General features: G+C 38.3%; 1 protein-coding gene across 1 annotated transcript; it reads right to left on the reverse strand.

Annotated features, from left to right (window-relative positions):
* Positions 1–27,413, reverse strand: BRDT (bromodomain testis associated). The gene is made up of 19 exons (XM_082002761.1): positions 26,903–27,413; positions 24,581–24,718; positions 23,708–23,837; positions 21,414–21,586; positions 19,882–20,250; positions 18,750–18,878; positions 18,365–18,547; positions 15,856–16,043; positions 15,489–15,781; positions 15,299–15,409; positions 13,641–13,772; positions 12,643–12,710; positions 11,297–11,468; positions 10,445–10,557; positions 9,032–9,173; positions 5,208–5,281; positions 3,648–3,850; positions 1,687–1,846; positions 1–931 (listed from the first exon to the last, which is right to left on the reverse strand). The coding sequence occupies exons 1-19, from the start codon at positions 27,092–27,094 to the stop codon at positions 863–865; spliced, it is 3,039 nt and encodes a 1,012-aa protein (XP_081858887.1). The 5' UTR covers positions 27,095–27,413; the 3' UTR covers positions 1–862.

Below are 27,413 nucleotides of genomic sequence, written 5' to 3' on the forward strand. Positions count from 1 at the left end.
ATAGCTATATGTAATCAACAAGAATGTAGGGTTTTTACACTCTAGTTTCTACTTCAGACAAGTATCCCAACATTAATAGAACCTTGCATTAATCAGAAAGCCTTTCAAACTGGAGCCAGAAGTGGGATGTTTTAGATAATTTCTTTCTGTGAAAAACCAGAACCATCTGGCAAACATGCTTGCACCCTTATCCAAATGTTATGTTAACATAAAACACATTAAACAGAAGACCAACATGTCTGGCCTTAAAAGATGTGCAAGTATACAGGATTTGCTGCTGAAATTACAGGGTTCCAGGAAATGCTTCTTTACGATTACAAATGATGTTACACATCCTTTAGAAATTATCACTATTATAGAGGTCTTTTTTCTCAGTTCCAATACTGTGCAAGTGTGTCATAGTAAAGTGATTGTTTTGATAGCAATTGCATAATTGACAAGACCTTGGTTTAAAGTAGTTTCTATGGGTGCTTATTTAGTATGCTATGACTTAATACAGTCAAACACAGGAATTTGGCTATGGTCAGTATAACAGATTCCCAAGTGCTTCTGAAAAAAAAATTATTTAAAAAAAAGAGAAAAAATGAAGAAGTTGATGTTTTATCATATATATGCACAACAAATAAAACTGTAATCAAAAGGATAAGTACATTCCACTGTGTAGCAGACTACATATATTGTAAAAAAGCAGCAAAAAGATCTTGTGATGCTTCAAGTGTCGATGAACAAGCTTTTAAAATTAAGCATTTTAGAGGAGCTTACATGCTCTTTAAAGTGGTCTTAACATTTAAGCTTGTAACTAGTACATTTTGAAAGTTGTACAGTTTGTAGTAGTGTTGAAATTAAGTTCTATATACAGATTTCACTTGAGATACTCTTCAAAAGATGCCATAATATCACTCTGCAGATTCATATCAATGGTACAAGCCATCTGCAAGAAAGCAAATTAGTGTATTTTCAGAGCAGTCAGACATTAATTAACACTATGCAGGTCAAATGTTTAATAAAGATTTAAGATAAAGCTACAAAGCTTCTTCCCCAAAAGTGTGTGCTTCATCTGTTATTACAAAGTTTGTAATAACAAAGCAAAGTTTGTAACAACGAAGCATGTTGTTGAAGTCCTCTTTGTAAAGAGCTGAACAGGATGAAAGCTTCAGTAGACCATATCTGAATCTAGCATGGTCTCACACTGCAGTTCTTACATTCCCTTGTACAATATTACGAATTTTTTTAAAAATGTGTAATTTAAAAAAATAATAGCAATTAAAAGACATTTGTTACCTACACCAATAAGACCAGTAAGTTAGTTTTTAACAGGCTCAGTTTTGATATTTCAGACCAGAACAGTATGACTAACACTTTTGTTCACATGGCATACATTAAAGAGGATAGACCACTTGCGAGACTTGAGGTTTGAAGTTGTTCAAAGGGCAGGCACTCCTATTTAAAATTTTATTTTACCATGCCATTATTCTAAGCTTATGGGACCAAGCAGATAGTTTTTCATATTTCACCACTTGAAGACCTACTTTGAGTTTCCTATTTAATTTTCTGGACTAACTCTTCAGGTAGCATAGCTCTATTGTTTTCAATCATTCAGGCCTTTTAAAATAAGGACCTGAGCTAATATTTTTCATTCTCTACTAAAGGTGAAACAAAATGAGCTGGCAAGAGTCAGCAACTTACTGCTTCTCTCCTCCTGCGTTCTTGTTCCATTTTTCTAGCCAAGTTACGGTCTTGAACAAGAGTATGTTGTTGAGCTTCAGGCAGTTTTTTGCTCTTTTGCTCTTTTTGGGGCTTGCAGTCTGTCATTGCCATGGCATCCAGTGCTGTGCCTTTATGGCCCCTTTCAAGAAAGCAGAAGAGATCGGCACAGGATAAAAGTTGTTTCTTCTTTTTCTTCATAGCAAGCCTTTGCACCCTAACTTAAATCAGGGCATGCTCTCAAATGATTGTTTCTGTTTCACATGTTGATCCATAGCGATATCCCTTCACAAGAGGTACGTGCATGCAGTTGTTGGGCAGGAGTAGGATAAGGTTTCCTGTGTTCCATTTCCATTCTATATGCGCACAGGAGCTATATACCTGCTACACAAAGCTTACATGCACTTTCTTTGACAGGCACACACACTTAAGCTTCTGTAACTTTCTTGGACTGCGAATTTTTGCTTCTACCTTCTTCCTCTTCAAGTAGTTAAATTTGAGTTAGATTTTGCTAACTTTAGGCAAGCATCTGTAACGTCTTATTCCATAGAGCTACATACCCAGTTTCCTCCTCGTGGAAACCTGTAGTAGCTGAAGGTGCCTCGACTGTTTACTGTATGTTCCAAACATGAAGTGTACTCTTAAGTCTCTCAAATGCTCTGTTTGTTAAAATAATACACTCCAAACAAGTGACCTACTCTAATTCAGCGAGCAATGGGCAGGAGCAGAAGAATTTAGGAACCGCCTCAGACTTATTTTTCACCGAGTCAAAAAGGCAAGAAAAAAAAAATCAAGACTACTGAACAGGGAAATATTACAGAAAGCAGAGTTTCAAAAAGGTAGCAAACAGCAATCTAAGATATTATTGCAATGCACTAATTAGTAGGCAGTCAATTATTCCACTCAGCATAATAATAGACCTCAGACTAGGATACATATGTGGGCACTCATTAAAACAGCGGCTGCAAACAACTAGGGAAGAATACTACAGCAACAGCTTATTGAATATCATTCTCTACAGCAATGCAAAGAATTCTGCTGTCTGAAGTGGTGCACACTGGCATTCCTTTAGCTATGTTAACACCAGGTTCTCGAAGACTAGATTATCCTGCTTCCCTTTAGCATAGCAGTAAGATGGGGATTTTCCTGGCTACAGATACAGGAAAGTAAGATACTGAGGACAGGTGTGAATTCTGGTTATGACGAGAGGAATTGAGTGCTCCAGGGGACCAAAAAAAAAACCAAACCAACCTGAGAAATTTAATTCACTGCTGAAGTGATACTGATTTGCAAGGGAAAAAGCCACTTTGTGCATTTTGGGTGTGCACTTGTGCTTAGAGTAGTACAGCTCCCTCCCCTTCATCTGACACATGGCAATTACCTAATCCAAACCACTGGTTCATGAATAACTAAGCCACCTGGTACCAAACTTTTGGAGGGTAGGCAATGCATACTTAAAGTCTTTATTAATTCAAAAGCACCTGATTGTCCATTCTCTTTGACTGATCAAGTAGTAACCAGGTATATGGCAGATTCCACAAAGATTCTAACCAGTCGTTACTGAATTGCAGACCTGCATTGGTAAATTTATTTTCTTATAGGATATCCTGAGCACAAATGTGGAGCATCATGCCAGTGCTCCAGTACAGTTACCATCAATAGCCAGGTATGTTTCTTCAACTGTAACAGCACCCATTCCAACCATATTTATTATACAACTTTAAATAATGGTATTATCAGTTTGTAAAGCTGACTTCATTCTTCAATACTTTAGTATCCTTACCCATGATGGGAGACATGTATCGCATCAATTAAGCAGCCTGAGGCTGAAATATTTTTCCTTAGAAACAGGAAGACCACAAAATTATTTAACTATCCAGATTGCAGGCCCTGCACATAAAAGAAGCATACAAACAAAAATAGAATAATGTTTGGTTACAGACCTCTGTTTTTCTTGAGGAAGGTTTTGCACTTCCCTCTCAGCTTGCCTCAGAGGCCTTTTTAACTCCTGCACTTGCCCACTCCTCTTCTTTAATGCTGCTTTCTTGAACTGTTTGAAGCTCTCAGCAGATGTTTTTATCGGAGCTGGAAGCATCATCATTTTGCATAAGCTTACCCAGGAACCTATATTCTTAAATCCTGCATCCTGAAGTCATTAGAAAAAGGAAAGCATGGAAGAGACAAAAATACTTTACAACTACTAATCATCTGTTATCTGCTTAGTTCTTACATTAACACAGGGTTGTTTGACTGGACTGTAGATATTTGGGAATATCTATAACAAAACATCCTACTTTGGCAGAATATTAGTGCAAATATATGTCTTCTCATCAACTTTGAGATTGTTTTGCAAGATGCTAAAAATCATTAGCATTTATAGCTATTCTTACACAATTCTTTATGTCTACTTCTCTGTCTTTTAATTCCAGAAAACATAAATTCACAAGACTGAGCTCATGCAAGGTCCATTGGTAATAGTTTAATATGGAGAACATCCATCTCATTCCTATACTTGATCCTTATATAACAATAGTTTTGTATTAAGTTTGTGGGTTTTGTTTGTTTTAAATGCCTGTGTTTTCTCCCCACCACATCCCCTCAGTGACATATTCTTCACAGCATAAACCAGCATAAAATCAGTATTGTTAAATACTGCTTCTAGTAGAAGGTCATGTATTTATGAAGGAAATACATATTTTTAGGATTAGATTCAATAAGTTAGTTAATAGCTTTCTGAAAGCTAAGAGCCTAAAGAAAAATCCTAGGAATATTTTAATTCAACAGTCTATATACAAACTTTTTAGGTCCAGAGGCCAACATGATCAATTTTTAGACTAGTTGTTTTGATTTCATGTTTTCAAATGGCCAATTACCACAGAAAAATTTAAATAACAGGTAAGAAAATTCCTCTGTTCCTCCGTTTAAGATAATCTATTGTATGCTAGGAAATATTTTGCTTAATTGTGTTAATTTTAACTAATTGTGTTAATTTTGCTTAGTTTTTGTAAAAACCTTCATATTCTTTCCCAATTGTAATAACATCATCAAAAATGTATTGTCCTGTTTCAGAACAGGTTTTTCCAATAGTACCCAAAGCTATATTCCACACTACTTTTATTTTTGTTACTGGATCATCAAGGGAAAGCACACTAGTAGCTTGAATATTAGAATTAGATCGAGGAACACTAATAGTTTAAATATTAAAACTAGATGAGATAAGCCATATATTTAATAACGATAAGGATAAGTTATTCTTAACTTAAGCTTATATTATTTACTTTCTGAAATTATGAGAGCCCATAGATTATTTTTGTTTGTTTGTTTTTGGCACTAGAAATGATATAAAACTCTACAGATTATAACAATGCCCAAGACCTATCAGACTCTAAATATTTGAATCATAAGAGACCAGATTTTCAGAGAAGATCCCAGGACAGGAAATTATTGATCCTAGTAAGTACACTCAAGCTCTTCTCCTCAAATAGGACTTGAGCAACACTTACCTTTATTGGAAGAATTTTGGATTTTGGCTCTAGCATGTTTTTACCATTAGTTGTATAATTAGGTGTACAGTGACCTGATGGAAGAATAAAAAAAGGTTTTTCACTCACGTTAGTTTTATGGACCATGTTTCCTCAAATTTAAGTGACGAAAATTCACTCATTCTAGAAACTGACTTAAGAATTCACACTGCAGTTTTTTCTTTTCATTATTATTTGGTTCATAATGACAGAAATGCTCCCAAACATCTCCTAATCTGAAATTGAACTGGACCACTTCAGTTTCAGGTAGGGAAAGGAATGGTTAAATTCAACTACAGATGAGAAGTTAAGTCCTGGTTAATTCTAGGAGAGGTCCCAGCAGAATGCCCAAAAGGTTTGGTCAGAAAGTCTCAACACAGCATCTTGCCAGTTGCTCACCTCCTGTCCCCTCCCCACTCAGCCCTCTTCCATTTTGATTCCAGTATTATTTAAGAGTACCTCATTCATCATGTAAACTCATTTAACACATTTTGCCTCAAGCACTACAGCCTATTTGACTTAAAAAAAAACAAAACAAAAACAAAACAAAACAAAAGCAAACAGGTCAACCAGTAAGGGCTAGTCATCATATTTCCAGTAGCCTACGGGATGTGTGAGTATTCCATGCTGTTACCTCTTTATTACTTGAGAGACTAAAAACCCCACCACTTACACAGGCAAAGTAGAAGTGCTATTTTGACAATACTAACTTCAAATTAACAGTTCCGATACGCTGTGTTACTGTAGAAGATCCATACTATTTTTTGTGAAAAACACTTTCCCCAAATGTTTTAAGACTTCAAAAATCTTTTAAAATGCAGGAACAGGTACAATTTCCTACATCATAGTAAGCCTGAAAATAGACTGCTGTAATACTAGGGACCAGCCAGAATACCACATGGTTAACAAAAGCCATATATTGTAGGGTAAGGTTTTTTTTAATCTTATGTATAGCTTATGTTACATTCCCTTTGTAAAGGGCTTCTGGGATGAAAATCTAGGCTCTGAAAAAGCCCCTATTTTAGAATGAGATATAAACAACATAGATACTTTATGTCACTCAGCAATGGTCCTCTACTGCGATTTGTGATGTTTCAGTATTGAAGTAAATTAAGTAAAATAAGAAACTGAAGGTAAGTTGTGAGGGTTTTGTTGCTTAGGTTTTTTTTTTTTATGCAACAGATGAAGTTTCTGGCTGTTGGAATATAGAATGCTGAAGGCAAAGCATCAAACCTTCAGCCGGTTTGTCATAAAAGGGGTCTTCAGAAAGACCTCACAGCCTTCAAAAGACAAGAACAGTGCCTGGCCATTACCCTATGCCCCCACACATTGCCTCTGTGATGGTATAATGGCAAATGAGCAGGAGAGTTTTTAACTGTACAGTGGAACAAAATAGGGTGAAAGACCTCTGAAGTCTCTCAAGTCCTATTGAAGAGGATTCCAAATCCTGATATCTCCATTCTCGTGGATTCCAGGTCCAGTTAAGCAAAGTCTACCTAGATCAAATTCTGTTGTCAGAGACTTGTTCTCCCGGGTATATTGTGTATTAAGTAACTAGAGAATTAAGATGTCCCTCTAAATACAAGTGGCATCTTTCTTCCATCAATCATTTATCCTCATACAGGCAGCTTGAATCTTCACAGAAGAAACTTGACAGTCTTGAGCACTGAATACTTCAAAAAAGTAAGCACGAACTTCACATAACAATGGGGTCAGACATTTTTGGGTAAAGATCAATTTGATCAACCTGTTATACCTGCCAAGAAGATCTACCTCAAGCAAACTTAAGATGAATTTACATTTATAATCATGTCTGTCTTAAAGCTGTAGATATAACACAGGAGTATGAGGCTGCATCAAAAGTATTTGCAGCCATGGGCCTCAAAAGACAATTTTAGAGCTACTTAACAGCAATGCCAGATTTCACAGAACCTCTTATTGGGAGACACTGCTTTTTAATCTGAAGGGAAGCTTGTGGTTACCAGTTTATGTTAAGCTTCTTAACATGCCACTACTAAATTCAGCAATACACCAAGCCTATACCCATATTGGAGGTGTCGCAAGTCTAAAAATCAAGAACTCTTGTTTCAGAGATGCAGGTAACCTCACAGAAATGCCCAAGACAGTGGGATTCTCTACAAAATTCAACAAGTTGCTTTAAGCATCCAGTTCTAAAATGAGTTTCCCTGACTTGATCTAAGTAGACAAATAATACTGGGCAGTCTCCATGCTTTCTATCAATAGATTGCAGGCCCTACAACAGTTCCAGATTACCAAAGTTGTTGTTTAAAAAAAAAAAAGCGCCAAAATGCTGTATTTTCCTTCACCTCCTTCCCATTTTCTACAGGAGTTCATACTGGAAAGGCTAAGATAACACGGAACACAGTTGGGGCATGTATCATCACAGGAACAATCCAACAGCACTGTATTATGGAAGGGGACAGGTAATTACACTCATGTAACAGTGTTAAAAGCTCTGCTATGCAACATAAAGTTGGTTCAATTGTACTCAAAGGCAGTCTCATTACTGGGTAATTCCCATATTAAACACAGGAGGTCCTCTACAACAGTCCACACAAGTGTCCCTTGAAAAAGGGGAAAAGATAGAAACAGTACAAGTTAAGTGAGGATTAGGAATAGAAAGTTAAGAGGAGTAAAGACTAAGCAGTAAACAATTAAGTATGGAAGGGAGCAAGCTTCCCCAGTAGTTTTGGCTATGTTTTCCACAAATGTTAAAACAGTGAGCTTGATTTATTTCTGCTTGTTTTCCCAGGCCTTTAGCATATTAAGATAATGCCACGATCTTGAGAGTTACAGTCATGCAGTATACAGGACAGGAATGGAAGTTTTAGGCAGCCTCAAAAACCCATGTACCAGCTCCAACTGCTACAAGCCTAAACAAAGGGGGCCAGTATGTATATGGATAGGTGTGTTAAGATAATGAAAATACTGAATAGAACATCTTGGAGAATTAAATCTCCCTTGTTAGAGTTGCTTTCATACAACTCAAGTACCCAGCATTATTATTTGGCAACAATTAAAGAGTTCATGAGTGAGAAGGCTATGCCATTTAATTTAACCAAGTTTTTAGAAGCTTGTTCCCTCCCTTGTTCAAGCCTATACAGGTAGTCTAGAGAGGAGGCAGTAAGGGAGGAACCAAAACAGTCATGTCTGGTAACAAGGGGCTCTCGGCATGAATGTTTGGTGTCCAGCTCAGAATTCACTAGTTTGAAATATGTATGAAGTCTGATGCTTCTCTATATGGAATGCAGCTTTCAGGGAACCTGTGTTCTTGTAATAATTTCAAGCTTGTTCCACAGCAAAAGCCTGTTTGGCATTGCTTTACTGCTAGATCCTTGTAACCAAGAGCCAAAGATGGTAACTCAGAATACACACAAAGTATGCCCCAGGAAAAGAGCTCTGTGAAGCTTCAGCAGGGGACAGCTTAAAGGCCAGTGAAGTTTGACAGATTGAAGGATCGATTCTCTCAAGACTTCCTGGAAGACTGGGTGACTTATCCCTAGTACTAAACTCAGAAAGCTAAGGTCTTAAATCAAAAAGTCATTTGCTTTATATATTTTAACACAGAACAAGAGCCAAGCATCCATTTAACTTTTTTTTTTTTAAGAAAAATAAGCAGCAAATCAAAAAGAAAAAGAACAAGGGAAAACTGCACCCCCCCCATTATTCTGCAAACTGATTAATGTACAAGTGTTCAGCATTTTATTTCTTTAAACCAAGTTCATATACATTTTTAACTTTGCACCCCTGATATCAGTTACAGTTTTTATTATGACAATACATACTTTGTTCTTGACTTATGGATATTGAATCAGCAGTTCTCTCACTGGCCTTGTTTTGAAGTTTATTTGATTTGTCTAGATGCAATTTTTTCTCAGCTTGTTTACCCCAGTTGGTACCATAAACCTGGGTAGTTGTGTTGGATACCTAGAAGAGAAGTTAGACTTCAAAATATGTTCTGAAGTGCTAAACATGTGGATTCTTATTACACAGCAGCAGGATTAAATACTTAGAAGCTTAGAGCAATAAATTGTTGCAGCTCTAGCTTCTGTAAACACCAGGGAAGAATTAGATTTCATTCATATCATGGTAGACAAAGCAAGTTCCTGCATTAACACTTTGGATTTGGAACATGAACTGCTCTGAGATCCTGAGTGATGGAGTGGGTAGAGTATGAGAAACTGATATGAGCTCTTTAACGCTTAAGATGGTACAACGTAATAGATGTTGGCTTTTACTTTTCTCTGTGCAATATTGCGTAGTAATCCCCTTGAACTGGGGAATGTGTTGCACAAACCTGAGGCTTATAATATATGCTACTTATTATCTTAAATATATATTATACTCTTAATATATACTACTTGCTGCCTTTGGATAGTGGATGCAAGTGGGAAAGGGCAAGTTGCTTTTCTTCCTTTCTTGCAGGACATATTCTTATGTTCATAGATTCAAGGTAGTTTCTATCCATTTCAGGAAATAAAAGGTATTAAAATCTGGATACAGCAGCTATGTTTAACTATCTGTCTCAACATGGTTTCAAATATATTAAGATTGAAGAGATCATGGTGCTGCAGTTGCATCAATAACTTCCTTTGTAACACAGAGGCCCTTCTAACCAGGATACTCTCCAAGAACATGTTAAGACAGAAGTCAACAGTGACTAAATATTCCACATCATCTATGACCCTGAAAGCCCCAGTTTCCATGACTTTAGGAACAGGAAGAAAAAGCAACACGCTTTTCCAGGGTAGACTCTTCAGATAGTCTTCAGAGTATTACTGAGCTTATGAGATTGATATACTATATGTTCTGTTTTCTACAAATAAGCTGCCCATTTCTTTTGTGAAACTGTAGGTAGAGTGGGCTTTTAATCTGTAAGTGTGCAAGGGTTACTTAAGTTTATTTCATTTCAGTAGTACAGCTTAAAGTGTTCATAGTATGTATAAACTTGATATATTGATCAGCCAAACTCTTTCCTTTTGTGTTGCAGCCAACACGCAATGAATTAATGCCCTCTTAAAGGATAAGAATCACTTTCTTAGTGGAGTTTTAGATAACTTCTGTCATAAACCTTAAGTAGCCTTCACTGCATCAAATTCAAGCCTGGAATATTGTATTAGATCTTATCTAAAGGAGTAAGAACATGCTTTAAAAGAAGTTATTTGAAATTAATGCATTGGAGAGAAGCATGTATTCACCTCTGGAAGAGCATGTGTGCACTGGGTGACAGAAGACTGATTTGTCCTTGGAGTACTCTGAGGAGTTTGCTGGTCTGGAGCATCATGCAGAGCAGATACAGCTTTGATTATACCTGAGGAAGAAGTAGTGTATGATTTCCCCTAACATGCAAAGTGCAGTCCTACATCTCAAAATTAGGTCACTGTTTATAACTGTGGATTAACTGGATATGAAGATATGTATCCTAGATGCATGATTTGAGACAGTTACTTTTAATTAGTTTTTAATAGGTTTCTCAGTTAATCAGCTACCAGCTCAAGCTGTCTTTTACCAAAAACTCAGAAGTGTCTGAAGTTAGACCTTCTGAAGTGAGGGAGGGAAAAGAATAGCTCCTTGGATCAAGTTTCTAAGCAACTTAATATCAGATATGTCTAGACAACAGTAATAAATTCAGAGGGCCTACGGCACCAAGCCTTAAATTCAGCTAATAGGGATTTCAGACATGAACTTGAGTGGTGGTGATGGGTTTAAGCATCTAATTCCTGTCTTAAGGTGTTCAGCACTTCCTGTAACCCTAGGTTCATTAAGGTATAACTTTCCGTCTCAGAGGGAGGCATGAACATGTCCCCGTGTTTTAATACTATTCTGCCCAACCACAAGTGCCCCAGTAATCTGAAACCCTAGCCAACCCTCAGTGCTGCCACGCTTTCATTTATATCGCGCTCTTTATAATTCATATCCTGCAAGAACTTTCTCTATTACCCACTTGATAACCTCCAAAACAAGCTTACTGGGCAACAAACATTAGTCCTGCCATCCCTTCTTTCCTCAGTAGTCAGATATAGCCATGATTCTTGCCATAAAGATGTTACCTGAGGGAGACTGGGCATTTTGTTCTGATGGTTTAAGTGATCTATTCTGTAAAGACTGAGGCCTCTGCAGTACATTAGGAAGTGGCTGCTGTAGTTCAGATGATCCACGACTTTGCAAGCTACTAGTAAGAGATGCAGGCTGTGCTTGCAGAACAGCATTGTAGGATGTCCTCTGTAAACACAGCGGTATTTTCTAGAATGAGATTGCCGTAGTTAATATAGCCAAATCTTTGTTTTTATAGATATTTGTTCCCCTTTCCCCACCACCACCCCATTTCAACTCTTTATGGGATTCAGTAGTCCTTGATAATCTAGCATTTTCAAAGGGTTTAGATAACAAAACCCATGCAGTAAAGTGCAGTGCCTTGATTTGACAGATACACAAAACCCACGAGAACAAGTTATAATCCAAGGATTTGAAGCATAACGTTTGTTTTTACTCAGAAAGGCAGTTAGGGACCAAGCTGAAACTTAATTCTTGTATTGCGTTTTCTCAAGTTTATTGCTGTCATTCTGTCACTGCAGAGGCTGCACTTTTTAAACAGGATGTTGCATAATTCCTCCCCTCAGTCTTTGCTTGTGATGACGCAGAAGGAACAGTCAAATAATAAAATTGCAGCCTAGTTTCCTGTATCCAGCTAAGCACTTTAAGTGAAAGCAAGTCTATTGTAAGAAGAATGAAGGCTGGGCTATGGTCTTGCTTTGAAATCTGAGGTCTATCTCTGGTAGCTTCAAGGGAAATTGTGAAAGGCAGCTAACACTGACAAGAATTAACACCCACTGTATATACAGGAATAGAGCAATTCGATCTTAGAGGCATTAAAAAATTATTTCTAGATAAAGCTGCTGTTGCTCATGCTACCACCGTAGAAATATAAAGTATCCTGAAAATAACTAATATCATACAATTTATTTTCAGGTATAGAAACGAGGTTATTCATAGATAAAGAAAAATATTTAAGTGGTCTTTGCACTGTTTGTTAGGTCAATTCTGTACTCAAAAATCAAGTTGGAAAGGATTTTCCTTTTTTTGTGGAGTGGATGGGGTGGGATGTGGAGCATTCTCCTTCTCTTTCCCTTCTCCTTTACCTAACACTGAATTACCACAAAAATTGTAAGAGGCAAAAGCCTCAGGAGTTCTCCCAGTATATCAGTTGTTATACATAAGCTATTTCTAACAAATAGCAGATTTTACACCTCCATGCAAACCAGTCCTACAGAACAATTAGCATTCAAGCCATATTCATTGTTCTTCCCTGATAAACTTGTGTCATTTCCAGTACCATTGTATGAAACAGATAACTTTGTTTAGGGCAAAAATGTTATATCCATTCCAGTCAGTTTACCTTATGCTTTTCCATAGAAGTTGGACAGTTCTGCCTGGCTCCAGTCTGTTTTGAGCAGGTTTCCGTAACTGTAAATACAGCAAGGTGGGCAGAAAGAGGGGGATGGAAAAAAGAAGAATCAGTGTCATCCACATACGTTTCATTATTCACACATACAAGATGTGAGTTGCAGTTGTACCTACAGAGCCAAGCCTCACACTGAAAAGAATATTATCTTGAATGATTTGACTTCAGCTTGATGTGTTTAGAGAACTTCTCCCAGATATAAAAAAAACGACAAAGATTCATGCAGGATCAAGGTCCTTGCTGCCATCAATGACTTCACTGTATTTGCCTCCCCACACTGCAAAGGGTTGAGCATTTATCTCTGAGGTAACAGTGTAAGGAGACACATCTACACTGTAGACCTCCAGTTTGGCAGATCTATTCTGTCCTAGAAAACTGAAGAGTTCTGTACATGGAGAGAAACATCATTCCGATATCTGGAGGCTGCAGCACTGTAGTGTCCCTTGAACAAACCTGAGACAGCTTAAGCATCAGGGTAGACTTTGTCTCTACAGTCAATTTTGTTGGCACTTTTGTCCCCCAGATTAGGAACTAAGCCTTGTCCACAAGGTAAGGCACTCTTCATCTTCAAACCAGAAGATGAAAATAAAGTAAATCACACTTTCAAAAAGGAATCAAAACCATAAGAGTAAGCTATAACCTAATAGTCAAGTCTCCATGTTAGATACACAGACCTCTTGCTAGCTGATTTTGGTCCCTAAAGTTTTTCACTGGTAAGTTAAGTGGATGTTTGGGGTTGTTCCCTGCCCACCCTCCCAGCTCAGTATTAAGACACTCATTTAATAGCACTGGAACTGAGCTTCAGCATGGAGCAAACCTACAAGGGTAACAAAAATTCTTGGTAAGCATGTGAAACAGTAGATGCTAATTGAGAAGGCTAATTGAGAAGGCAGATGTTTTGCCTACACAAACACAAAAGGAAGCTTTCTGACCCGATTCAGAGTCGCTGCTATCTGAGGAGCTAGAATCACTGCTAGTAGTGCTGCCAGAGTCCGAGGAGCTGCTGCTGTTGCTGCTGTCGCTCAGTCTGCCTGGTCCAATACTGGACTCAGCATTGTTTTCAACTGCAGAAAAAAGAAGAATTTATAACAACCTGCAGTCTTCATATACATGACTAGGATCAACCTTGTTAGATTTATTCTCCCATGTAACAGCTCATTTTCTGCCATTTCCCTGTTCACTGTCTATTCAGCAGTGGATTTGAGACCTTTATAGAGGAGGGAGATTTACCAGCAGCAAGCTAGTTGAATGAATGAAATAGTCAAAGAAGAGCTGTAACCACACAACTTACAGTCCTAAAGTAGGTTAAAACTGTGCTGTCTTGAGATGTAATTCAAGCCATTTTCCCTCATAAGTTTTCCTGTTAAGAGTCTGTTTCTGTGCTTGTTGCGCTGACAGTCTTACACACTGAGGTCTTTATCTATAGCCTACTCTCCTCTTTCCCAAGCCATATGTACTCCAGAATTGTCATCTTTTGCCACCTCCCCACCATGTGACTATTTTGCATCTGCAGGGTTGATTTAACTCAGTTTATAGTGATTTTACAGTCAAAAAGCTTTTTCAAAGTGTGTTGCTCTGATGGAAGCTTTGGAAATAAGAAGCTACATGGATACCTGTTTCCCTGGACACAAGCCTATTAAATGCCAGGTTAAGCTCTGCCTTTTAAACAAGCCAGATGCCAGTTGTAAAGATTCCCTGGCCTGCCTCCTCCCTCTCCCTGCAGCATATCCTTTGCAATTTATTTCATCTGCTTCCTTAAGCATTTCTTTCTAGGATGTTTTCAAGCCATCACGCATACCAGGTAGGAAGACTGTTGCCTGAGCTAATGCCAGATGCAAGCCTGGGTCTTGCAGGGCTGATTCTATCATTTCATATAACTGGTTTTACATTGGAACTTAATCAATATCCAATAGAGGGCAATAATAGCACTCACTAGTTTAACAAGGAACAACTTGACTTATAACAGTAGCATCAGATCCATTGACCTATTCTCAGTCCCTGCACAAGAGCTACCAGTGAGTATAGATATGCTCAAGGATGTACTGAATTTCTGGCTTCAATATTGAAACACATTATTGCCTGAAAAACTGAATTGATGCTGCTAGGTCACTTCCTTAAGACTAAGGCAACACAGCATACCTGTCACTGGTGCAGAAGTTTTGCTAGCACAACAGCATTAGTGAGGCTGCAGTCTAACAAGTATGACTGGAGTTTGCTATTCCTGAGTCTAAGCCACAGCAGATGAATTGCAAACAAAAACAGACTTCAGGACACTCCTTCTCCCCCTCTCCGTGTTTTCATATGTCAGCATAAGGGAGAAGGTGTTCTGTTTCCCTTAAGCTCTGAAGTCATTATCTTCACTGTCGTAAAGGATGAGATACAAAGGAGATGTTTAAGACCCAAACAGACCAAATTTGCTGCTGTGACTCCAGCTCATTCAACATAGGAAGAATCTTAAGATGAGCAATGGGAAGCTTAAGACTGTTCTGAGGAGAAAGTCCCCAGCTGCATAAGAATGCATAAGCCCTAGGGGAGAATCCCACTTTAAGCTACTTCTGTTGCAAATGAATGAAAGTAAGAGTCACATTACACTTGAAGTTCTCCTTTGGGTTTAGCTGACCATTGACATCCAGTAGTCTCTTCTCTAGTTCTTGTTTCCTCTCAGAATCAAGTTGTTCTTTTGACTTCATTGCTTTTTTAGCTGCATGTGAAACAAAACAAATCTAGTAGTTTGGGGTTTTTTGGTGTTTTTTTTTTTAAGCTTCATTTATGCTACATACCCCGCTGCTTTCTTGGTCTCTTCCTCAAACAGGTTGTCACATATCTCTCTAGTTCTCTGAGTGTTGAAGCCTTTAAAGTTTCAAAGTCTATTTCTATCTCATCAGGGTTAGAGTTCCTCAGTGAAGGTTCTTTTGACTGTATTATATGGACTACTTTCCCAAGCTTGTCTCCAGGAAGTTTATTTATGTCCAAACTCAACTGTCTTTTTTCATCATAATTCATAGGCTTGGCACCATCTTCATCTTCTGACTTATGTGCCAACAAGACCTGCTGCATGGTTTTCTTTGATTGACTGCAAGAAAAAAGCATACTACAGTAACAGCAGTTTAAAATAATTTGACACCCACACAAGTCCCCCACACTTACATGTTTAAAGACAGCTTTTTCTTAGATTTCTTCTTGTGTTTTAGATTTTTCTTCTTTTGAATCAGGCTTTTTATTTTGGCTTTTTCTTTGTTCTTACTTTTCTCCCTTTTAGGCTTCCCTTTTTTCTTTTTCAGTCTAGGTAAGTATGCTCTAGTCAAAGCCCGCAACTGCTGGTGAACAGCTTTAAGCTATTAAAAGAAAAAAAAAGCAGCTGATAATCTTTGGCAATGTAGGATGAACAATAAACTGGCCCTAAATATCACAGGAAGTGTGTAGCAGCTGAGCAGATATTAATAGGATGTTTGCTTTCCAAACAAGGTTTATTTTGCAAGCATCTTGCTATATTATAGATTAGTCAGACTATGTATGTAGAAGATAAGGCTACTTATTTTATGCAGACGTTTAACAACATATGTCTTCTAGAATCCTGTGAAGAATAAGCCCACAAAAATCACTGTAGGAGTATTCAGCAGCTTCTCTTTAATTTCAAGCATGTCAGAAGCAATTAAGTACCTTATTAGGTTCAACCTCTACAGCATTACTGAATTAGGCTAGCAGGACTGGACTTGTGCATCTTCAACCCATAAACCCCAGATATTTTGTGATATAAAAGGGCTAGCTGGGACATATTAACAGCTTCAGAGAAAGACCTAGCACAAGTTTGTTTAAATGTCATGGGAATTAGAAGGAAGATGGACAGATAATGAGAATTAGAATTCAGACACACTGAAATACTTCACTGTTGCAAAGGCTGTCTTGTAGACTTTTGGTTGTCCTCATGACTATATTCATAAATTATGTATATGCTACGCTAACAAATACTGAAAACTAAACTGTCCCTCACTTGACTAACAGAACAAATGCTACTTTTCCCCACAGTTTATAGATGCAGCACATTAAAGGATTATGTTCAAGCAAAAGCAAGACCTGTTCCACTCTTAGCAAGTGAAGCAAAGCCATGCTTCACATTAGCATTTACTTCATACTGAGCTTTCTGAAGTAGAGTTTAATGACTTGCTTTTGTGTGGTGGGTTGACACTGGCTGGATGCCAGGTGCCCACCAAAGCCACACGTATTCCCTTCTCAGCTGGACAGGGGAGAGAAAAGATAAAAGCTTTGTAGGTTGAGATGAGGACAGGGAGACCATTCAGCAATTACCATCACATGCAAATCAGACTTGACTTGGGGAAATTAGTTTAATTTATTACCAATCAAATCAGAGTAGGTTAATGAGAAATAAACCCAAATCTTAGAAAACACCTTCCTCTCAGGCTCAAATTTACTCCCAATTTTCTCTACGTCCTCCCCATCCAGTAGCACAGGGGGATGGGGAATGGAGGTTGCAGTCAGTTCATCACACCTTGTCTCTGCCACTCCTTCCTCCTTAGAGGGAGGACTTCTCACACTCTTCCTCTGTTCCAGCATGGGGTCCCTCCCACAGGAGACAGTTCACCACAAACTTCTCCAACATGATTCTTTCCCACAGGCTGCAGTTCTTCACTAACTGCTCCAGCCTGGGTCCCTTCCACAGGGTGCAGTCCTTCAAGAACAGGCTGCTCCAGCCTGGGTCCCCCACAGGGTCACAAGTCCTGCCAGCAAACCTGCTCCAGCATGGGCTCCTCTCTCCACAGGTCCTTGCTTGTTCCAGTGTGGGCTTCCCACAGGGTCACAGCCTCCTTCAGGCATTCCCCTGCTCTGGTGTGGGGTCCTCCACAGGCTGCAGGTAGAGATCTGCTCCACTGTGGACCTCCCTGGGCTGCAGGAAACAGCCTGCCTCACCATGGTGAGGCATCTCTGCTCTGGCACCTGGAGCACCTCCTGCCCCTCCTTCTGCACTGACCTTGGTGCCTGCAGAGTTGTTGCTCTCATTCTCAACTCCTTGCTGCAGTTGCTGTTGTGCAGCAACTTCTTCCCTTTCTTAAATAAGTTATCCCAGAGGCACTACCACCATTGCTGATGGGCTTGGCCTTGGCCAGCAGTGTGTCCATCTCTGAGCCAGCTGGCACTGGCTCTGTCAGACACAGGGGAAGCTTCTAGCAGCTGCTCACAGAAGCCACCCCTGTAGCCACCCTGCTGCCAAAACATTGCCACACAAACCCCATACAGTGTGGCACAAGAGACTGAGCAAAATAACAGAACTTTTCATCCATATGAAGGAAATAGCATTGTTAGAAAAATATGCCACTAAGCTAAGTGTGGAGTATCTGAATGCTCTCATCACACCACAGCAACACAATTTTATTTTTTAGAAGTTTAAGTCATCTGAAGAAATGGTAGGCAAGAGTACTAGGGCAACAATTCACTAAAAACAGTCTGTATTTGCTGAGACAGTATTCATTTAACATTTGGAGGTACTTCCAAATGGGAATAAATTTCTGTTTTAAGAAAAACAAAAGGCTATAGAATCTTTTAAATACTGATTCTTGGTGCTAAGCTTTAGACTGGACAACTGCAAATAACACTATCAGAGAGATTATAACCGCCATGCACATTGAATACTAATACTTACTTGCTCCTGAAGCTTTGCAAGGTGCACTGTTCTCTCCTGTTCAGAGTCTTCAGATGATTTTTCTTCTGAAGAGTCATCATTACTGCTCTCACTGGAATAAACTTCTGTCATTTCTCTTGTAGGCAGAGGGACACTTGCAACACATTCATCAGGAATTTTGGCAAAGTGCATCTCAAAAACATCCTAAAGCATTAGATTTGGGAGTAGCAGAGAGGACATCACATTTTTCATATTTCTAAAAGCATTATGAAGTTGCTACTTGTTTGAGAACTACACAGCAACAGAGTAATTGGTAACATTAATAGATGCTACATCAGGGCATGAGATGGCCACAAAGGAATCTTAGAGTCCAACTCTTTCAAGTCTGACTTAAGTGATAACTCACCTGCAGTTTTCTTGCCATAACAACTATTTCATGATCTGGAGAATTATTTTTGTAGCAGCTCATGAACATTAATCTAACATCTGTAGCAAATTCTTGTATATCTCTGTATTCAAAATTATCCATTTTTCTCTGGAGGAAAAGAAAATTAATGAATGTTTAGTGCTTAAAAGTAGAGTGCATCACCGTGAACTGGCAGAAACAGAAATTTTGACATCCAGTATCAAGTTCAGCTTCTATCAAGACAGTAAATATTGTAAGAACCATTATGGAAAGACCTACTTCTCTTTAACAAAGAGAATTTCCTCTTTTAAACAGATTTGCTAACTGTAGTTGCTGTAAGGACTTTGTAGTACTAGTTTCAGGACTAGGTCAAGACAACAATGTTCAGGTGATTTTCTTTGGTCACATGCTCAGCACTTGGTTTTGATTCTGAACATCGTATTTATACAAAGCCTATTCCACAATTGTTTGATTCAAAGTGATGTGCTAGAAACTGGCAAATAACCTTTATATTGTGTAAGCCAGTTTTCAAGAAATTCAATAGACTATTGAAATTCAACCCTCCCCACAAAAGTGGATCTTAACTTGGCTAAATACTTCAAACCCAGACAAATGTGCCCAGTGTTCACAATGCACTGGCCACATATCTCCATCTAAAGGCATTTCTTTTCCCAGAAAATGTGAAAGGTGTAATGTAAATATCCAGTGTTGAAGTTCCAGGGCACTTCAAGGATAATGAGATTCAGAGAGAAGCAGAAGTTGACTTACAGAATTGCATTTTGTTTTATAGAGCATTAGCAACAGCACTGTGTATACAGACTGAAAGTTACTTAACAGGCAGCCTGCTTGGAAGTGCTTCATGGAGATGGTTATTCCCTCACTACTTATATTAGCTTGTTCAACAGATAAGTCCATTAGCCATTATACACATAATTACGATGAGACTTAAAAGACTTTCTTCAAGCTGTGGCTTAGTTTGTTGAGAGATAAGTATACGTGGTTTCTATGCCCATTATTTCTTTCAAAGGAGAAGCAGCTTCCATGACACCATTTCAGCTATTAAAATCCAGTCATTACACAAATTATTCAAGCAAGCACATAAGTAGTCCAATTCCCTCCAAAACATACTTACTTTAATGGTTCTCAGGTCTCTAGGACATTTGGTGATCCCTTGGTTCTCACCAAACGAGAAAGATGCAACATTCGCAGGTTTTAAGAAAGGCCATGCATATGCTGCATGTTTCTTTGAAAACATTTCTTTAAGTATTTCATTACAATGTTTTAGTTGTTCTGACAACGGAATCTTCTTAAGAATTCCAGGTGACTGTTGAGAATCTGGTAAGTATCTTTTCAGAAGCTTATTTGGTATCATACATTCATTTTCACCTCTGCATGCTTCAAGAACTTTTCTTTCATTAAATGTTGCAGAAGATTCACCACTTGCTATGAATGTTGAAGTAGGAGTTGTAGTGTCAGCCTTCCTTTTCACACCTTTTTTTGCCTAGGGAAAAGAAAATTTTACAGTCTAAAATACAGGTGTCCAGAACAGTGAGAGAATGGTCAGCTTTCAGACTGCACAAAAATAAAATCTAAAAAGTGTCGGAACTTTTACAGCTATTTAAATCAGAGCAGAATGTGGTACTTCCACAAGTTCAGACTGAAAACCTGTAAGGCATTACAAGATCAGCACACCAAGCTCAATCTTAGATGTAAAGGAAAGAACAGGGTGTACCGCAGATCAGGTTGTGGTCAGTTTTTAGCCATTTGAGAAGGCTCCAAGAAGCTACTAGGTGTGAAGTTACCACAAGATGACTGCCATGGGAAGGGGAAAAGTTACTGCAATTCATTTTAAGCCTTGTTGAGGGCTTCATGTACAAGGTTTATCTCTATTTTTCTTTAACCTGCGTGGTATTTGGTTTGGAAACAATACAATGTGTGCTTTGTCATCAGTGTTCAGACTCTTCAGTAAGGTGTAAATATACACTATAGGAGAGCCTGGCACATGTGCCTATTCCTTACTGGAAGAGCAAAACCAAAACTAAGTCAATACAAGAGTGTTTATCTGACAAAAGTGTCAGATGTTCACATACAATTCAGATTGCAGTTAACAAGAATTTGCTTTTGTGAGCTACAACCTTCTAGCTACTAACCTTCCAGGCTACTTGCACAGTGTTTAAGCAAATGTGCTATTTTGGGGGAATCAAGCATTTGATTTACATTGAAAACATGAGAAGTTATTAAATAGAACTTAGAAAGAGCTTTAGTTTAATACTAAAACCATTATTTATACCTCAAGGAAAGAACAATTTCTACATCAAGGTGAAGCCTGGAGAAGTATGGTAGTACACTTCAAGAATGACCATCTTAAAGTTCACTTTGTTTCTTTAAGAATAATATTTTAAAACCACATTTATAGGAAAATAGGAAAAGATGTTATAAGAAAAAATGTAGCAAGCAGTCATACCAATTTCTGCTTCGTTTCTAGAATTAGTACTGGCCCAGTTATTTAGCAGAGATGTAAAAGATTTAATAGAGATCTCTTACTATCTATCAGAATAGAAGTTTTGAAATGACACTGCAATAAGCATGGCTCCTATGGTTTTGCTGTTAGAGTCTGAAGCAGCAATTTCAATACCTTTCTGTAAGTCATTTGAGGAAACTTACTTTTGTTATAGGGACCGCAGTTGGCATTAAAGCAGTCGGCTGAGCTGCAGACAAAGGAGCTAGTATAACCTGATGTAGCTCTTGAGTCATCACTGGAGGCTGTTCACTGCTTTCAGCTTGTTTCTGTGTTGTGCTTTGTTCATCTGAAGTCCCAGGATCTGGCTGCTGTGTTTCTGGTTATTTTAAAGCAGAAAGTTTTAAAGTTAGGTCTTAAATGTTCGAGTTAAATTCTTTCACAATCAAATTGAACAGTTGTCAACAGATCACCACCACACCCAAACTATACAAATACATGCAAACAAGAGCATTGTTACATATAGCAACATTGATACCCTCCTCTACTCAGCAGAGTTAGTACCAAAGCTAGAATATTGTACCATTATGCATATTTGGCTTCTAGGAAGCTGTGGATTAACCTCAGAGGGAAGGTTAGGGAGATACCACACTAAAACCTGTACATTGTAAAAATGTTCTTGCGAAGAAGAGAAGGGAGTTATTTTCTACATAGACATAAAGCAGCAAACAGTGCATTAAACTACATCATGAAGGTTCAAGTTTCCTAAGCATAGTTAAGACTTGCATATATTGCTTAGCAGTATTACAGATATCCATCACTGATTTGATGACAGTTTAGACCAATGTTTTTCTGTGTTTTATTTGGCTGGTTAGATTACTAACATCATCTCCAGCTCTGTGATTCTCTTTAGTTCGCATAGACATTCACACCTATTAGCTTATATAGCACAACACTGAGCAACACCATGAAATTCTCTGAAATGGAAAGCAGTTACCTTTCTTTTGAAAAAAGGGGAAAAAAGCTGTGTATATACATCTATTTCTAAAGCCAAAATCTGCAAAAGACAGAACAGAAATATTTCCTTGATCATAGCAGTGCGCTCTACTTTCCAATTCAAAAAGTAGTGCTTAGAACATTTCAAAATTTGCAAAAGCTGCATGTTTGTGTGTGCAAAGGGATATACAGGGACTTCAACAGCATTAGTACCAGCAAGTTAGTGTTATGAAAGCATCTGAAGAAATTGTTGCAATCATTTGAGAACACATAAGCTAACTCCGCTTCCAACACATTTCTCAACAGAAATCTTTTCTGGGAGTCGCTTCTACCTGTTCAACCAACACATTCTGCCAAGGCAGTGAATTGCTTGAGATCTTATTCAAGTAAGCTAGTAAGAACAGGAAGCCAGCTCAGTATCTCCTCTTCCTCCTAACCCACTAAAAATTCTTGTGAAGTGACCAAGAAATCCACTACTTTTCCATATCCATCTACCAGACCACTGAAAGGTAGTCTTGCTCCTCAAATATATCTTGAGCAGAAAGCTACAGAGACCTATCAAACTGTAATACTATTTTGAAGAACCATTTATTTCAGATGCTGCCAGCAACAAGGACCACTGCCCCACAAACAGCAGGAAGAGGAAGCAAATCAAGTAATCAAGAGACCATGAAGAGCTGTATAGTTGCACAGCTAAATAAGAAGAGCATCTGTTAAGTGACCCAGTAGGAACTGGGCTAGTTAAGGTCACTGCTCCATGTCTGTCAAAAGGCAAATAATTAAGAGGTATCAGGGTGAAGAAGTGTTGCAGCTCTTTCAAAACATAGCGAACATTATTCCCCAACAACTGACAACAATACCTCTGGGCCAATTTGGAAGACTACCTTGGAGGTCTCCAAATTAACCCATTGAGATGCACATGTGATTCTATAGTCTTCTATCAATATAAGTATTTATTCTTTGGCATTGAGAGCTTAGATGTAGAAATGAGCACTTTGTACAAGTGAAACAGGTTGTAAGAGCAATTAAAAAGACATAGGAAGTCAGTGATGAGTAGTAAGTTGCAGCTAATCACCTGGCCCCTTACGGTTAGGCTTCCCAATGTTGCTTCAAGCATTTACTGTGTAATTTCCTCATAAGCTTGAGATGTCTCAACTGACTCACCTTTTTTGTGGGCAAGAGCACTGCATTTCACCAGAAGTTTGCCTATGAAGCTGTGCTGTTACACTACTGATGAAATTGTTAATTCTGATTTTCCCCCCACGCCTTAAAACACACTTCATCAGTAGACAATAGGAAATTTATCTAAAAAAAAAATGTTATGGCCGCACTGAATCTGCTAAAGCCTTATAGCAATGTTGTTACTTACCTGGTATATTCTGGGAAGAGTGGAGAGCACCCCGGCTGCTCCAGGGCCGAGTTGTGACAAGTTACGGAGAATTCTCCATTTCCAGCTTTTGCTTGTTTAATATGTTAACAATTCAACATACAATACAGGCCTTACCTTCTGGCTTCTTTCCTTTTCTCCTTCCTTTGTTCAGAATCACTAGTCTTTCTTCTGGTGGCATTTGGGATATTTTCTGTATAAACACTTTTTCTAGTTCTTGGGCCATAAACACAATGTCATCACCTGGCTGCAAAATATAGTCAAGTAACATTCAGAGTAAAGGAGAGGCTGCAGTAATGGAGGGCTACCTTGTAAAAGAAACAGTCTACAGAATCCTGCTTCAGCAGACTGCAACAAGCCAGGAGTACCAGAGAGGTGTGTAAGTCCTTGCCATCTCTGCCCCCTGTACCCACTTTAATACAAGTTGATTCATTATTGAAATACTCTTTCTCCCACTGTCCCACTGCAGTCCTACTTGCTTTATATTCACATATTTCCCACAGCAAAGGGAAAAGGGAGTAGATCTGTAACTCCCTTACTCATTCCTATGTTCTGAAGAACGCTGTTGAAGCTTAAAGACAATACAACACATCCAACAAACATCCAAGCACAGGGAGATGCTCACACTTCAAGTTTAACCAAACTTGCTGAAGTGGAGCATGGCTCAGTGTTGCTAGCCTTAAACTTGTACAGCAGTTACACAGCGCTTGCTGTTCATGAGCTCTGCAACTAACGCACAGAGGTTTTGCAGGCAGAATCCTTGTGCGGAAAAGAGCATTCACTCAGTTGTAACAGCAGGCTAGACTTCATTGCTAGAATTGACTGAGGGCACATAAGCAAAAACCCCCCACCTTTCAGAGAAAATAGTTTCAAAAACATCATGAAGACATTGACCAATTTAGTCCAGGCTCAAATAATCACTGCCTGTATTAGACTTGTTTGTATTGTTCAATAACACTGGTTACTGGTAAGAGGTTGTGTTTTGCATACCTTGTTATATATGTAGCAGTTCAAGAACATAGTTTTAAAGTCTTCAATGCATTCTGCAGCTTTTTTATAGTAATTGTGTTCCAGACGCTTTTTAATGGTGGTCAGGTCCATAGGTTTCTTTATAATACTGTAATAATCCTGTGGTTTTGAAAGAGTTAGTCACACAACAATCTTTCATATTAGGACATGAAGTTTCTTACACATTTAGTTACAAAAGTAAAATTGCAAGAGAGGAGAATTGCATTATGTTGGAAGGAATATTTTATTTAAAGGAAAACTTTCCCCTATAGTCATAGGTACCACAGAAGTAAATGTTCAGGAACTCTTCACCTTGTATTTTCTCCTTACTCTTTCATATAACATCCACCATTCAAAGCCCCTAAGAATATTTATTTCAATAGGATTCAGACCTATACTGGTAGTAGCACTTATGAGAAGTGTATGTGCTTCTCATTTGTTATCTCAAAGCCATTTACCTGAAGTAGCACTCCAGTTTACAGAACAGGGGAAAAGCAGCTAAAGACAGACTTTGACAAAGACTCCATCACTGACAAAAAGAACCTGCCAAGTTTTCACAGTTGCTGATCAAATACTTCATCCCCTGGGTTATATTGGCTCTCCTCTCAGGGTTAGTCTAGTGAAGATGTGGCAATATGTCTGAAAGGCAGCTGGAATGTGAACTATTGTGATTGTTTTCATAACATGGCTAAAAGCTTGTGATTAAGAGCATAAGGCTAATTCCCTGCTGCTGCATCTAAGAAATCAGAACAGGGATATCTCCACTAAGTTCACATATACATTGTAATTGTGTGAAGTTACTACTCTTCAAGTCTTCTAAAGCTGTCCTAACAATCTATTTTAGTGAAATAACAAAGCTAAATACATCATAGTGCAGACTGTTGAATTTACCAAAAGAAACCCAAGAAAACTTTTAAATAATGGAGCTAATAATTAAGTATTGCCCATTCTGCATCTTCTCACACCTGGAGGAGAGGCAAAGGAAGCAAATACCTTCATTGTCCTTGCCATGGAGCCAGAGGTTTGCTTGTTATTGTACAGCAGTGGAACTAACACATACTTTTAGAAGTCAAGTGGCTGCCTTAGAAATCCAGACAGACAGAACTGCCCTGAGGCCAGCTGCAAATGTTGCTACAACTCTCATTGAATGACCCTTAATATTAACCTTAAGTGACAGTTCCTTCCAAGAAGGAAAAAGGGTAAGAAAAGACACAGAAAGATAGTCACTTTGACTGTGCTTTTGGACAATCTGACCAAATGAGTTTGTCATACAAAACAGCTGCAGATAAAGGCTTTTGTCTGCTCTAAACAGAACCCATGGTTTTGTAGAATTAGTCTTGGAAATTTGGGAGAATGAAATACAATTGCTTAAGCTGGGGGAGGGGGGAAAAAAAAGTCAAAGGAAATGTACCATGGTTTTATTTAACACCTTTCTACTTATCTACTAAAAGCAGTATCTTCTGCGTCATTTCAAATACCATTGTATGAATAACCAATGTTTTCATTTGACTGAAAAAGCTGGGGTGATCCAAAACTGGAGTCTAAAGATACCTGAATTAAGACAATTTGTCACAAGACATTATATTAATCCACTGTGTTGCACTTATTACACAAATGAAACCCACAAAGCAATACAGAACAAGAATTTAAGCATCAGATCTTCCATTTCCTAGAAGAATGTTCTACCACTGTGGTATGATGAAAACACTATACTCTTTCTTCCCTATTTTTGCAGAGACATTTAATTCTGCTAAAAACTTCAGAGCAAGATGCCAAAGTTAATTTGAAATTAAGTAGTACTACAAGTGTAATTACTTCTGTGCAACTGGATCCAGATTTGCCTATTCACTTTAGGGTCAGTCAGATCTGCTTTTCCATCATAAAGTATTTGACATTGAAAGAGGCTGGCTACCTGCTATTACAAATAGAAAACTCAAAAGCAAAACAAAAACACACATCTTACACAGTGTTAAGAAATATGGCTAAACCAGCAGTGAGGTAGAAAGAAGGCAAGTCAGAATACCAACATCCAGAAACTCCAAGAGGCCTGTCTAAGCATTCTTATTATACCTCAGAAATATTGATTTATTGCAGTCTCAGATCAGAAAGCAAATGAACAAAGATGCAGAATTTAGTATGAATCAGAGAGAAAACACAGCTTTCTTGCAGACTTGGATTAATGAGAGCAGTTCATAGTAGTCTTCAATGACCTGTTGCATTAGAAAAAAACTCTTAAACTAACATTAATTCACAAGTCCTGTAATACTCTACATACTAATACTCTAATTCCAAAATGGTTCTTACAGGAAGATTCAGTGCTGCTGCATCTACAGGCTGATGAAATGGCCAGGAAAAGTTGTGTCTCCACATGGCTTTCATGACCACCCTCTGTAAGTATTGAAGCTGGTTTGTTTGACAACCACTATTTTTGTTATTTATATATTCTGGTGGAGGAGGGTTAATAATAATAGAACGGTGTTGGCTTGGAACAGACATCTTTAGCAAGTTAGTATATCCACTTGTTCAAAGATCTTTGTATGTGTAACCTGGGGGGGAAAAAAAAAAGAAAAATGAGTAGTATTCCAGGAAGATATCTAGATTTAATGCTGTTTACATGTTCACTTCTGTTTGTGGATTGTCAATACTGTAGTCACAGGCATACCTTTTAATCAGGACACATTTGTTTTATAGTGCATAATTGGATGCGCTGGACCACTATAACCTAAAAAACTGACCTCTAAACAGCCATGTTTGTAAAGGCTTAAAGAGGAGGCACATTGAGATCTGTAAGGTTTCACTAGAAATAAGCTTCCTC

This window comes from Phaethon aethereus (genome assembly GCF_964289735.1).
Source record: "Phaethon aethereus genome assembly, chromosome: 8".
Lineage (NCBI taxonomy): Eukaryota > Metazoa > Chordata > Aves > Phaethontiformes > Phaethontidae > Phaethon > Phaethon aethereus.